Source organism: Balaenoptera borealis (genome assembly GCF_965194805.1).
Source record: "Balaenoptera borealis genome assembly, chromosome: 7".
Lineage (NCBI taxonomy): Eukaryota > Metazoa > Chordata > Mammalia > Artiodactyla > Balaenopteridae > Balaenoptera > Balaenoptera borealis.
Window position 1 is genome coordinate 20,443,697 of NC_138864.1, and position 14,264 is coordinate 20,457,960.

General features: G+C 39.7%; 1 protein-coding gene across 2 annotated transcripts in view; it reads right to left on the reverse strand.

Moving 5' to 3' along the window:
* Positions 1–14,264, reverse strand: part of PRKAR2B (protein kinase cAMP-dependent type II regulatory subunit beta) — a 103,173-nt gene that overhangs the window by 13,749 nt on the left and 75,160 nt on the right. For both annotated transcript variants that reach the window (XM_082399872.1, XM_082399873.1), the window contains exons 5-8: positions 9,927–10,033; positions 6,307–6,460; positions 1,570–1,671; positions 87–161 (exon numbers count right to left, since the gene is read on the reverse strand). In XM_082399872.1, coding sequence (XP_082255998.1) covers positions 87–161; positions 1,570–1,671; positions 6,307–6,460; positions 9,927–10,033 — 438 coding nt within the window. The remainder of the gene's footprint in view (positions 1–86; positions 162–1,569; positions 1,672–6,306; positions 6,461–9,926; positions 10,034–14,264) is intronic.

The window sequence follows — 14,264 nt, forward strand, 5'->3', positions numbered from 1 at the left end:
ACACATAAAAATTTTATCAAGACTTACAGTGTGTAAAAGTCTTTTGGAAAATAACCCCAAACTGAATTCCATAAAAAGTATTATACCTGAGCAATGATTTGTTCTCCATCGTTGTATACTTTGGTGCCTATCACATCCACCACTTTCAGGCGCTCAGAAACCTATAAAGGAAAAAAAGATAATACACTTGATAATACTGTATTTGTATTTAATAATACAAATACAGTTGTATTTGATAATACAAATGGGTTTGAACTGTGCAGGTCCCCTTATCTGCAGATTTTTTTCAATAAATATACAATTGGCCCTCTGTATCCACAAATGCGGAACCCGGGGGCTAAGGAGGGCCCAGTGTGAGGGACTTGCGCATCCGCAGATTTTGGTATCCACCGGGGTGGTCCTGGAACCAATCCCTGTGGAAACATAGGGACAACTGTATTAAACAGACTAATCAGGTAATCGTAACTATTTCAGGCGTTTAAAAATGGTAGCCTATAGGCCAAATAAATTGAGCAGCGTGTGGGTTTGTGTGTGTGTGCATGTGTGTTATATTAATTAACTGCCAGCATTTTAAACAAATTTTTCATAAAAACTTGAATTTCCAGCTTCTCTTGAAAAATCAGGGCATTCAGCAACACTCAGCCCTTATTTCCATGCAGCAAAAATAAACTCTGGTGGGCTAGCAGCTGTTTCTTTAGATGGAGCACATGTTTTCAAGTTTACCATTTCTTCTTTTTATGTACCTGGCTCTGAAGGCGTTTGAATTTCCAACCCCTGACCTATTTTTATTTAAAGAGATCTGCTGCTGGAGAAGATCAGCTGCCCAATATGCATTCTGAAATGTGGCCCGAACTGCTACTCGGTGGATACTGACAAGCCAACAAAGAGACATATTAGCAGACTGGTCCGTCAACCCCAAGGATTCTGGCCGAGATGCTAGAAGGATGGCACTGCTATCGCTAAGGTGGGGAAGAGAGGGAAGGAGCTTTGGGATGTGTTAGGTTTGAGATGTCTTCTAGACATCCCAGAAGAAATGTTAAACATGCAGTTAGATAAATGAGCCTAGTGTTCAAGGGCAGGGCCTTGCCCGGTGATGTCAATTTTAAGAAGCATCAACATAATAGACATTTAAAGCCAGGGGATTTGCCAAGTTCACCATGTGAATAAGTGTAGCCTGAAAAAAGAAAGAGAGACCTTAGACTGTCAATTTTAAGAGGAAAGGAGGAAAGGAATAAAGAAGGAGAGGCCAGTGAGGACATTCTGTATTTAGATAACCTCTTCCTATAAAGGCTATTGCCTACATTTATGTGACTAGTTTAAGTCTGCTTTTAGATAGAGACCACATATAAATCTGCTATAGATGCTCCTAGGAGTCTATTACTTGTAAACGACAAAACAAATGCAGTTACAGGCAGTAAAAGAGATACTAAGCTATAAAAACACCGTAATCTTTTCAAATGAAAATATGGATAGATTATTATTCAAAGAAACCTTCGACAGAACTAAGTATTCCTAACAAAACAGAATCTTTTAAAGCAAAATAAAATAAAAGCACAAACATATACTTACTTCCAAAGATTTAAGGAATGGCAGTGACTCAATAAAGCTTTCATACATTTTTCTCTTTTTGGCATTATTTTTTACAATTATCCTCCTGAAGGTTACCCTGTCCTAAAGGCAGAATATCAAATACAAAGATAGTTAAAAGGTAGACTTTATGGAGAAAGAAAGTTTGAAGAAATAGTTTCATTTTATTCCCTGTAAGGAACAAACAATAATTGAAGATTTTGAAATAGAAAATTAACATTACTACACTTCTAATATGACTCATTTCAGATTTTTATTTCTTTAAGCATAAATATAGAACCATATTCATGTTTTTTAAAGAAAGCAAAAGTTTACTTTTTATTCAGAACAGAGATCTGACCAACGTGTAACTGGCAGACTAAACCCACTAGGTGGCGCTGTCGCACCACTTAAAAAATATACCAGCTCCTTGTTGGTTTTCCACCCCCAGCTTGAGATACAATTGACCTACAGAATACTGTGTAAGTTTAAGGTACACAACATGTTGATTTGATATATACTGTCAAATGATTACTACAGTAGGGTTAGTTAACACCTCTATCACCTCACATAATTACCACTTCTTTTTTGTGGTGACAACATTTATGTACTCTCTTAGCAGCTTTCAAGGATGTAACACAATATTGTTAACTATAATCATCATTTGTACACTGGATCCTCAGAACTTATTCATTTTATAACTGCGCCACCCCCCAGGCCCTGGCAACCACCATTCTGCTCAGTTTCTATGAGTTCAAACTAGCACTGAGTTCTTTTGCTATAGATAACAGCCCTGGAGTGTTACAATTCGGTGGGACATGACTAGCATTGTTTTTGAGTTATAACTGGCATACGACATTATATTAGTTTCAGGCATACAACATAATGATTCAATATTTGTATATATTGTGAAATGATCACCACAATAAGTCTAGTTAACATCCGTCACCATACATAGTTACAGAATTTTTTTCTTGTGATGAAAACTTTTTTAAGATATACTCACATAGCAACTCTCAAATATACAATACAGTATTATTAACTGTAGTCACCCTGCTGTACATTACATCCCCAGGATGTATTGATAACTGGAAGTTTGTACCTTTTGACTCCCTTCACCCATGGCCAGCATTTTTATTAAAAACAACAACAAAAAAAAAACCAGAATAGGAAATCTGAGTGTGCATCCCTTTTAGTGAAGTGTTGAGTTATATATTTATTTCAGTTATACACAAAGGCACACACACACATGCACTGGTGGTGACATTTCCTAATGTGTTTCTTGTGGGTTGCGGTAAAAAATACATGAAAACCAGTATCAGAAAATGTTTTTAAATCATGAAAGTACAATGTAAAGAGATGTTGAAAAATTATTGACTCTAGGGTTTTTGTCACCTTTTGAAAAAGGTGCACAGAAAAACTACAACTTTCTTGAGTAGACTCTGATTCCAGTGTTTATCATGCTCATCATTCTAAAATGTTCCTATGTTTATACTACTTAACCCCAAAGATACCACACTGAATAAAGGAACTAGGGAAAACTTTAAAGGTAATGGCTCAAAGAATGGTTTTCCTACAAATTTTATATTTTAAAAATTCCTACAAAACATTATTTTAGTTCTCAGTTAAGAGTCCCTAGAATTATGTTACTTCGGCATACACTGATAACTGTACCATCTTAATATAAAATAAATTAATTGGGATATGTTCTTTAATTAATAAATTACTATGCCAACATGTTAGGGCTGAATTTAAATGAACTGATATGATGGAGAAAAATACCAGTGAGGATATAAGTCTCTAGGAAATTAAACATCCTGTTCTCCAATTTAGTTTACTACAATTTTATAAGGGCTGTAATTTGGACTTGTACTCTTAATCATTTTTGTAAAAAGAGAAAAATTTTCAAGATAATTAGTAAAAATATTGAAATAATTTCCAAGTCTGGTTCTGCATCAGAATCAGCTGTTTTTTAAAAAAAAAGGTTTATTCTAACATCCCAGACTTTAATGACTCAAAATCTCTGCATATAGCACTCTATAATAATCTGTATTTCGTAAAAGCTCCCCGAGTGATTCTGATATATAATCAGGTCTGGGAACCAGCTGCAACACCATTTTATGAACAGAGTTTACTGCAAAACAGAGAAGACTAGAAATAGGTTAGCAATTTAGAAATTAACCGTAATGAGCTATAACACGTCTCAGGAAAAGCTTTCTATTAGTGCCCACCTCTTCACACCCACTGTGACATATAAATAAAATCCACAAAGTCCCATTTCAAATGTTTTCATCCTAGTCATTTCAATCAATCATTGCCCCTCTGAATCACCAGCATGGTCTTGTAGATCAGTTAATCCCCCAAGGCTAACAGTGACTGAGTCTTATTTACAAAGTTAGATTATTCTACAAAGGACTTTTCTCTTGAGATTTGCTTATCTTTACACCTGCACTTATGTGGCAGAGCTCCAACCTGTTGGTCTTAAAAGCAAAATCTCTTTTCTACTTGGCTTTTGCTGAAAGTGGGCTAGTTAGGTGAGCTGCTAAGAAAGCAGGTTTGAAGTATTAATTATGTTAAATATTATAATTTTTTAAAAACACCTATTGCACTTATGCACATCCCCAAGGTGATCATCACAAACTGCCCACTTTCATAAAGCTTGAAACATGTACAGATTAGTAACAAAATCTCTGAAAATGCTTAATCCTACCTGAGAACATAAGTATCACACGCCCTGGGAAATGCTGGGCCTTTGTCCCTAGTTCAAGGTTCCTTCCAGGGCTGAGAGAACTATCAGTATTCAAAGGGCAACCCGCTAAGTGTGTGACCTTGTTCCAAGGACCTGCAGGGAGAAGGCTTCCTTACCACGTGACAGTCTGACCCTGGCTGGCAACCCTATCAGGATGATTAAATTTTAAATGATACCTTCCTTAATGAAAGAGATAGAGACCCGCGGCTGCGAGGGCAGGCAAATGCTTCCTAGGGGCCAAGTCCGCTTGGGTTTGGAGTGTTTATTTTGCTGGCTTTGGGTATTCAAATCTTTGATAGCCCTTAAGACACTTCAGCTCCCTTCCACCTGAAACAATTCCAATTTTGCTTCCACCACTTAAAAAGTGACTCATCACATTTTTAATAAGTAAACAGCAACTGCCTGGGTCTAATAAGAAGAAATGCACAATATGTCTTGTTTCTCTGATCAAGAGCTATTTTTATCAGTTGGATCCACGGCGGAGTCAAAGGCTGAGTGGTGGCTGAATAATGTGTAACTTCTCTGAAGCTACAGTCCTTGGGAAGGAGATTGTTAGCAAACTTCCTGTTACTTCAACCTCGCCTCCTTCCACGAAAGGATTTGAGAGAAATAACCGAGTAAACGCATGTCAAAACTATAGGATGGGATGTTTTCAACAATTTTAAAAGGAAATACAAGTATTGTCAACACTCCCTTTAAATCAGGGCTGTTTAAAGTGCGTCCTGGGCACCGGCAGCCACTGGTGTCTCCTGGGAGCTGGTGAGAAATGCAGAATCACAGGCCTCATCCCAGACCCGGTGAATCTGAATCTGCATTTTAACTGGATTCCCAGGTGATCCCTAAGCACCAGATTAAACACAGTCCAGAATCAGCTTGCCTTCGGTCGGCTACTCTGCATCCTAAGATCATCTATGAAAAGAATCTCCCTCCCCCACCAACCCAAATGTTTGGGTTTTTTTAAAATATTTATTTACTTGGCTGTGCCAGGTCTTAGTTGCGGCACATGGGATCTTCGTTGCAGCATGTGGGATCTTTAGTTGCGGCGTGAGGGGGTCTTTAGTTGCAGCATGCGAACTCTTAGTTGTGGCATGCGGCATCTGGTTCCCTGACCAGGGATCGAACCCGGGCCCCCTGCATTGGGAGCATGGAGTCTTGGCCACTGGACTGCCAGGGAAGTCCCCCAAATGTCTTTAAACCAACTTTTAAGTCTTGCACTATTAAGAAATTTTCTTTAAAAGCCCAGGTCTGAGAGTCCCAACCCCGAGAGTCTGATTAAGTTTGTCTGTGGTAGGGCCTAGGTGAGATAATTTTTTTTTTTAACACCTCCAAGAAATTCTGATGTGCATCCACGTGAGAAGCACAGGCACCAAGTATTTTTTCTCCACACAGCTGCTTGGCAATGCAAAGTTGTTACCAATCAATTTATACAGCACGGACAGACTCAGTTTACAGTGGTTTCTCAAGCATGCATGAGAATCACCCAGTGGGCTTGCTCAAATACAGACTGCTGGGCCCCATGGCCAGAGTTTCTGAGTCAACGGGCCTGAATCAGTAAGTGGGGCGTCAATTTGCATTTCTAGCAAGTTCCCAGGTGATAGAGATGCTACAGGGCAGGGGCCCACACTCTGGGAACCACAGATGATAACATTTACCACAGATAGGTATCTGAAAAAACAGCACTGAAGCCTTTGTTTGTGTGGCTGGTTGGTTTTTAAGAGTGGGTAAAAGAGGAACATTTTGGATCTGAGTGTCTTTCCCACGGCCAGCAGGTTAAACTCCTGACTCAATTTGGGAAAAGAACATGAAGTTTTAACTCAGCACAGTCTTAGTGTCCAATAGTTCAGCATCTAGTAGTTGCTTAATAAATTCCCTGATGCCTGATGATGATCCCAAATAAATCTACCTATTAGAACTAAAATACTGTAGCCACCTGGCTTCTGTCACCATGATTTTTACAAATGACATTCAGGTCAAACAAATACTTCACTCACCAAGCCCCACAGAGCACCGGGAGAGGTAGCAGTGATTGTAGCTGCTCTGGGCGTATTGTACATTAAGGCCAGTTCGCCAAAACTCCCACGATTGTCATAGTTGCCAACACACCTTCCAACACCATCACATTTCACGTAGATATCAAATGTTCCTCTGTTGCACATGTGAAAAAGAAGACGCAAAAGTAATTCAAGTAAAATCTCATCACGATAAAACATGAGCCCTGGGAAATACAACCTCATTCTTTTTTTAAAGAAAATCATTTATTGCTTAGTCTTATGGCTGGGACATCATAACACATTCACCCAGTTAAAACTTTACATGTCTAGAAGGGTGAATAGTGACCTGGCCCAGCCATTCAGTTTCCTCCCAGATACGCCACTGCTCCCAGCTTCTTCTGCATCCTTGCAGAGATCTTTCCGTCGGGGAACAGCGGGAGCTGGGTGGGCGCAATGAGAGCTGTCCACAGGCACAGTAAAGTAACACGAGTCCTCCCTGAGACTCAGGACACACCCAAGGGTGACAGCCGAGGATGGGCTCTTATTTTCCTTTCCCCTCTGATGACAACAAGTAATAAAAGGGCATCAATATGTGAAAAAGACACCACCAGTTCCAGACAAGCAGGAAGAAGAGACCATCCACGGGACGAGGGTTAAGGCCCACACATGCGCCTGCTGTCTCATCGTCTGGGGTAAATGAGACTAAACAGCAAATATTTAAGGTATTGAAATAAACGATAAAAATATAACTAAGACTGCAACCAAATGCAATATGCAAAGACAACCATCTGAAGGAATGTGTGTGAATCTGCTGACTGCAGTGATCTCGGAGTATAAGAATTGTGGAGGATTCTAGGGACATTCACTACGTAATTAAAGAGTTTTTGTTTCTAAAATGAATATGTATTCCTTTTGAGATCAGAAGAAAAGAATTTTTTAAAAGAATATAGCTCTAACAATCTGGTCAGGCACTGCTGTACAGTACTTACAGGGTCCTTTATCATCTACAGGAGGGGCCGGCAAGCTGAGGCCCAAGACTGGCTGCCTGCTTCTGTAAATCAAGTTTTACTGGAAAGACAAACACAGCGGCGCTGTCTGCATTCTCTGTAGCTGACTTGTGCTATGACAGCAGAGTTGAGTAGCTGCAACGTAGACCTCATGGCCCAGAAAGCCTGCAAAATTTACTCTCTGGCTCTTTATACCATCTGGCCCTTCATGTTAGACTGACCCCACAATCTAAAAGTGGTAGAAATTCAGGCTAAGTATCTGATCCTGGTCTTTTTACAGTCGTTCTGTGCTTATCTTTTAATTGGGTTTCTTTTTCTAGGCAAGTAAAACTGTCACTGCGCTGCATATTATCCAGATCCTGTATTTCTGGAAACTGCATTCTTCTCGTGGAGAACTGTCTTTCCATGTACTGTATCTTAGCAGAGAACACGGTTTCAGGGCTTGCTGAAACACCTGTGAGGGCAGACAGGAGAAACTCTTTGGCTTTATTCTGTTGGCTAAACTCTCTAGCAAAGACAAAACAGGGAGTGCTTTTAAGATTAAGAAAGGATTATCAATGGTAAAGAAACAACAAAAGCAAACACGTAAGATATTAGAGACAAAAGATATTCATGAATAAGAATAACTGGCTTTTAATATAATTCACGGCTAGAATGGCTGTTTCAGGGATACCCTCTGGAATTTGTTTCATGAATAGTTATTTTTCAAGTATAGATTAATTTTTCTATTTATACTCTTTACACGTTTGCACTAAAACTGTTTTCTATGTTTTCTACTTTGAATAGGATAAAATACACAACAAATGAGTTGACGAGAAGTACAGTGAGATACTAGTCCAGCTGAAATCATATCAGTCTAAAAATCTGCTAAAATACCGTGTGCTGCCTTTTCATATAGATTTCTCCCCTGAGAACGTGAGGCCCTGGGCAGGGCAGAGCCACGAAAAGAGCACACACAGTGGCCAAGAGACCCGGATGGTGGGTCGGCTCCACACTCATCATCTGGGTGACCTTCGCCGACTCGCATCACTTCTGTGGGCCTGAAAACTGTCATCTGTCAAAACGGTGACAAGGATCTAACTGAAAAGGGAAGGTGCTATATACAAATGTAAGGCGTTTTTATAGTCAAAATACCTACTAAAAGAAAATTATTCCTGTACTACCTTTGGGGTTCGCATAGACCCCTACAATTCAATACGATTCAACAGCTGAGTGAATTTCTGAGGTGTTTCGTTGATGAAAGCTGTTAATGGTACCAGAATCATGACTTTAATTTACATGTGGGACAATTCTAAAATCATAGAGTCCAGCCCCAGCCCTGGCTAGTGCAGCTCTCCCGGGTCACCACGGACTTAGGGTTGAGGGACTGAGGGACTCGGAGAGCATGTGCTACTGATGCATGAAAGGTACCACCCACAGAGCCCAGATCAGGGAACGAGGGCTAAGCAGACGGGGGCGGGGGGTGTGATTTTCTGCGGGGCCTCTGAGTAGAACACAGCTTGGCCCAGAGAAGCAAATGTAATCCGACAAATCAGGCTGGGAGATGATCTGTGTTCCATGCAAGCAGGGCGGGGGTTGGTGGTGGTGGGGTGCTTGGGGAAGGCAAATGTCTCATCAAGACCTCATCACCATGTTACAGAAGTGCAGAAATGAAGACCCAGTCCAGGCTGCGCCCCCCTTTTACATCTTAGGGTTGTTACCTAAGTATTGCTAAAAGCACCCTGTTCTTTTTTTTTATGTTATTTTATTTTAATTTTTTATAGCTGATTTTAATTTTATTTTATTTTTTGATACAGCAGGTTCTTATTAGTTATCTATTTTATACAAATTACTGTATATATGTCAATCCCAATCTCCCAATTCATCCCCCCCAGCCACTCCGCTTTCCCCCCTTGGTGTCCGTCCATACGTTTGTTCTCTACATCTGAAAAGCACACTGTTCTTTGATGAAGTCAAGCACAACTTAAATTTTCTGAAATTAGATTTTCAATATAAATGCAGGCCTTCTCACTTAAATAATTTCTCTACAGTTTCTAATAGACAAATATAATAATGCATAAACAATTTCTGGAAAGACACGCAAATTACTCACTCTGCTGATTAGATGATGCTAAAGCAGTAGGAAGAGAGACTAACTTTTCACCTTAGGCCCCTCTGAAATATCTGAATCTTTTAAACCATTAGCACGTTTTACTTCATTAAGTAATGACAGAAGAAACTTTTTAGAAAACATAATAACAGATTGAGTTATATGGATTCAATATCCCAGATGTTGTATTAGGCTGCTATTCTCACAGTAACAGCCATCTCTAACTCTGTAACAGGCATCACTACCTCTCAATTAGAAGTTAACAAATGAGGAGGCTCCCAGTAAATGACAGATTTCTAGATTAACCAAAAGTCACCAGTCTTCCATACACTATGCCTCTTTCCATGATGTAGCACGGTTTCACTGCATGGGTTCACTGTAGGTGTGTAGGGCCAGTTACACAGGAATAAGGGTCAAGAGGCAATAGCAATTATCGTACATTAATCTGTCAGTCGTTACAATAACCACTGAGATTTTCACAAAAGGTTCATTACATTTCAGCAGCGAAGTTACACAAAACTTACCTATCAATTACATAAAAGTTGTCGCCATCATCACCTTGATCAATTACATGTTCTCCTTCCTTGACCAATTTTTCAAACATGGCATCTAATACTTGAGACATCTGCTCCTATTTTTCAAAAAAGAAAAGACAATCTTGGTTTATCTAGAACATGTTTAGCTTTATATTTAAAGAACCATAATTAGCTTATACTTCTGTGAACAAGCTCAAAGAAATGGAAATATCATCACGGCCATTAAGTCTTGTCAAAAAAAATACACAGAATAGTCCTCGTCACCACATACAAACCAGATGATTATATATTTACTCTCATATTCAGTACCTGAATAAAAGTAATTATAATTAGTCTACTTCAGAATGTTTGCAACTATCACCACTTTCATATGAGAAATTAACTACCAAACCATCATATACCTTGTGAAATATAATCTTAGCAACTAAAATGATCAAGTTAATAAAGAACTACTGCAAATGTCTTTTAAAGATACCTAAACTTTTACAAAACTTCCCTATTTTGGTCATCACTAGAATTTATATAGAGATTACCTCTATAAATACTTAGTGAATTTAAATCCTGACTCCAATCCTTCTTGGTTTAGCACCAAAAACAAAATAGAACCAAACCAACAAGAGCAAAACCAAAAAAGATTGTAGCAAATATTCCATCACTATCTTTTCTCACTAAGGTTCTCTTCAAGAAGCAACCACACACCTCCCTAGGACAGATTTATTAAAACTGAAGCCAGAAACATCAAACCTATCAGTCAATAACTATTTAAAAATTTTTATTCTAAAAGCTATAGAATTTTTATTCTAAAAGCTAAAGTGTGCTTTTCAAGGCTTAAGGATAAACCTCGGCTAGTGAGAATAAACTAGGAGGCAAAAGAAATCTTTCCTCAGAACAAATACAGGAACAATTCAAAAACCTTTGAATAGTTAAAAACAAATGGATACGGAGAAACAGTATGGTGCACAGGAACAGAAAAGTCAGAAGTCATAAGAAGGCTTCAAGTCACTCCCAGGCCAAAATCAATTACTATTATAAACAAATTAAGGAGCTGAAGACAGATTAGAGGGGGAAAAAGATGCAAGTGGAAAACACAGGTTGAAGAAACAAAATATTCTGGATCAGAGCATGAACAGACCACGTGTGATTCTCTTCTTTTTGAGACGCCATTAACATTTCATAGAGACTATCAAGGTACGACTCCACAACCATGAGAATGGGAAGGGGAAACTGGCAGAGAGATTTCTAGAGCAAAGGGAAGTTAAATGGGGGCAGAGAAAGCATGCAGCCCAGAGAAGGGCAGGTGGGGCTGCAGTGTGGAGGGGCTGACCACCTGTCAGAGCTCCAAAGGCTCCAGACTGGGAAACACCCGGTCCGGTCAGAACGGGACTGAGACACAGCTGAAACAGGTAGACCGATTCAAAATCCTCCACGATCGGTTGATACCTTCCTTCCAAACGCCTCAACCCTGAACACAGAACACCTGGCAACCAAATATGAACCCCAATTCTTCCCAGACAAAAGATCAGAGTCAGGTTCTTGGGAGAAACTGAATAAATGAGAACTAGAACAGCTACTGTGAAGACCGGTGCCCTGGCACAAGGACCTTCACTTGCTGGGATGAGGGGTTCCCCCATGTTAACAGCTGGCCCCCTGTCACTCAACCAGCAGGACACTGGTGGACAGCCCTGCCATACTTATTCAGGGCTCCACATCAGCTTTCCGTGGCCCCTCTGGTAGCCTACAAGACTAAGATAAACAGCAGTATAACACCAAATGAGCTAGAAAATTCAAGAACAGTGACGAGCTTTCAGAAAGTTCTACTTTGTATACCCAGAGATGTTCAAGACAATGTTACATCCATGAGATGAAAAACAGGATATTTAGAAAAAGGGCCAATCACAGAAAAATGGGTAAGTTGAAAACTGAAAACATGATTACCAAAATTTGAAAACTGAAAACATGATTACCAAAATTTTTTCTTCCTTTTAAATATTTTATTTTTGAGAGCAGTTTTAGCTGCTCCACCCCCTACCCTGCCACCACAGTGACCTCAGACACACCTGACTGTTACTTTCTCTGCTTAAAATGCTACTGTCTATAGTGTGTGTCCGCTGCTACGGTGCGGCATGCCACGCTGCTCCTTCCTGACACGGCACACACGTCTGAGCCCCACCACTGGAAGTTTTAGCTTCACAGCAAAATGGAGCGAAAAGCATAAAGGGTTCTCATAAACCCCCTGCCTCCCCCCAGCCTCTCCCCTACTGTCAACATCCCCACCAGAAGGTACATTTATTACAAGTGATGAACCTACACTGCCATCATTATCACACAAAGTCCGCAGCTGACATCTGGGTTCACCTTTGGTGCGGTGCTGTACACTTGGTGCGTTTTGACAAATGCGTAACATGTACCTCCCATTACAGAATTTTCTTGTAAAAGAACTAAGAAGGTAAATTAAAATAAAAACTTCAAAGAAAGTCGACAGATGAAAAGACAGGAGTTCCAGACAAAGAGATATTAGAGATAACAAAGGGGAGAAAATAATCAAAGAAATATGGGATGAATTTTCCAGAACCACAGGATGTCAGTTTTCAGACTGAAAGGGCTCACTCAAGGGCCCGGCACAATCAAGGACCAGAACCTCCACACCCACACGACAGTGTGGTTTTAGAACATCAAAGATACAGACCTGACCTGCAAAGCTTCCAGAAAAGGGGGAAGGAACTCTTAAAAACACAAAAAGGATGTTCAACTTCTTTCAAAATAAAGAGGAATGCAAATCAAAATTGAAAGGAGATACCCTTTTTCACCTGCCAGATTCAGAAAGATAAAAATGTTAGACTAACACACTGGTGGAGATGGTGTGGGAAGGAGGGTTCCTCCTGCAGACGGCTGATGGGAACGGGTCTCAGAGGGCGCACTGTCAACAGTCGGTATCATTTCAAACGCGCTACCCGTCACCTCACTCTTCCTTGTCTAGGAAGTTATTCTGTAACACATTTGTCAAATGACATGTGCATGGGCATTTTTCACTGCAAAATGTGCATTGTAATAGCAAAGAATTGAAAACTCAAGTTTATCTACAGGGCTCTGGATAAATAAGTTTGATACATCCATGCATTGGAAAGCTATGCAGCTATAAAAAAAAAAAGTATGGATTTTAAGACCCCCTATCTTTTACTGGAGTTGCTGACAAGCGCGAGAACACTCAAAGAAGGGCAATCAGGAAATCTGAAACCCTGCTGTAGGAGGAACTTCAGCGAACACATGCTATCTGCTGCCACAATGATGATGTCGGTGATTCCAGAGGCCAGGACTGGGACTGCTGGGTGGAAGTTTCTGGAGGTTTTGGAACAATGTAAAGACCTAAGAAGGACAGCTGTCTAGCAGTGACAGGGCAAAGAGATGAGCTCCCTGTTCCTGTCAAGACAGGCTCCCACCTTCCACATGCTGTCAAAAGGGCTCAGTGGTTTTCAAACTGTTTTCTGGAAGCCAGGGATTTTGAGGAGGTGCTTCAGTGATCGATTCTGTAAACAGTTGATTTTTTTAAACCATTTTTTAAAATTGAAGTATAGCTGACTTACACTGTTGTGTTAGTTTCAGGTGTACGGCAAATTGATACAGTTATACATATACATTTCAGATTTTTTTCCCTTATAGGTAATCACAAGCTATTGAATATAGTTCCCTGTGCTATATAGTAGGTCCTTGTTGATTATCTATTTTATATATAGTAGTGTGTATATGTTAATCCCAAACTCATCCTTAAAGGGTGTTCTAACCATTAAATATTAAAACTAAAGTAAATCAACATGTTCGGATGGATTATATATACATTTTTTATGAAGTAAAATTTCATGTCACATAAAGTTAACCATTTTAAAGTGGACCAGTGGCCACAAAGTTGTGCAACCACCACCTGTACCTACTTTCAAAACATTTCCACAAAAGGAAACCGTGCACCCATTAAGCAGTCATTCCCCATTCTCCCCTCCCACTAGGCCCTGGCAGCTACCAATATGTTTTCTGTCTCTATGGATTTACCTATTCTGGATATTTCATATAATGGAATCACACAATATGTGATCTTTTGTGTTTGGCTTACTTCACTCATTATAATGTTTTCAAGGTTCATCTATGTTATAGCATATATCATACTTCATTCCTTTTTATGGATGAATAATATTCCACTATATATATACGAACACACACCACAATTCACTTACCCATTCACCTGTCGATGGACACTTGGGTTCTTTCCACCTTTTGGCTATTGTGAATAGTGCGACTATGAACATTCATATACAAGTACTTATTGGCACACCTGTT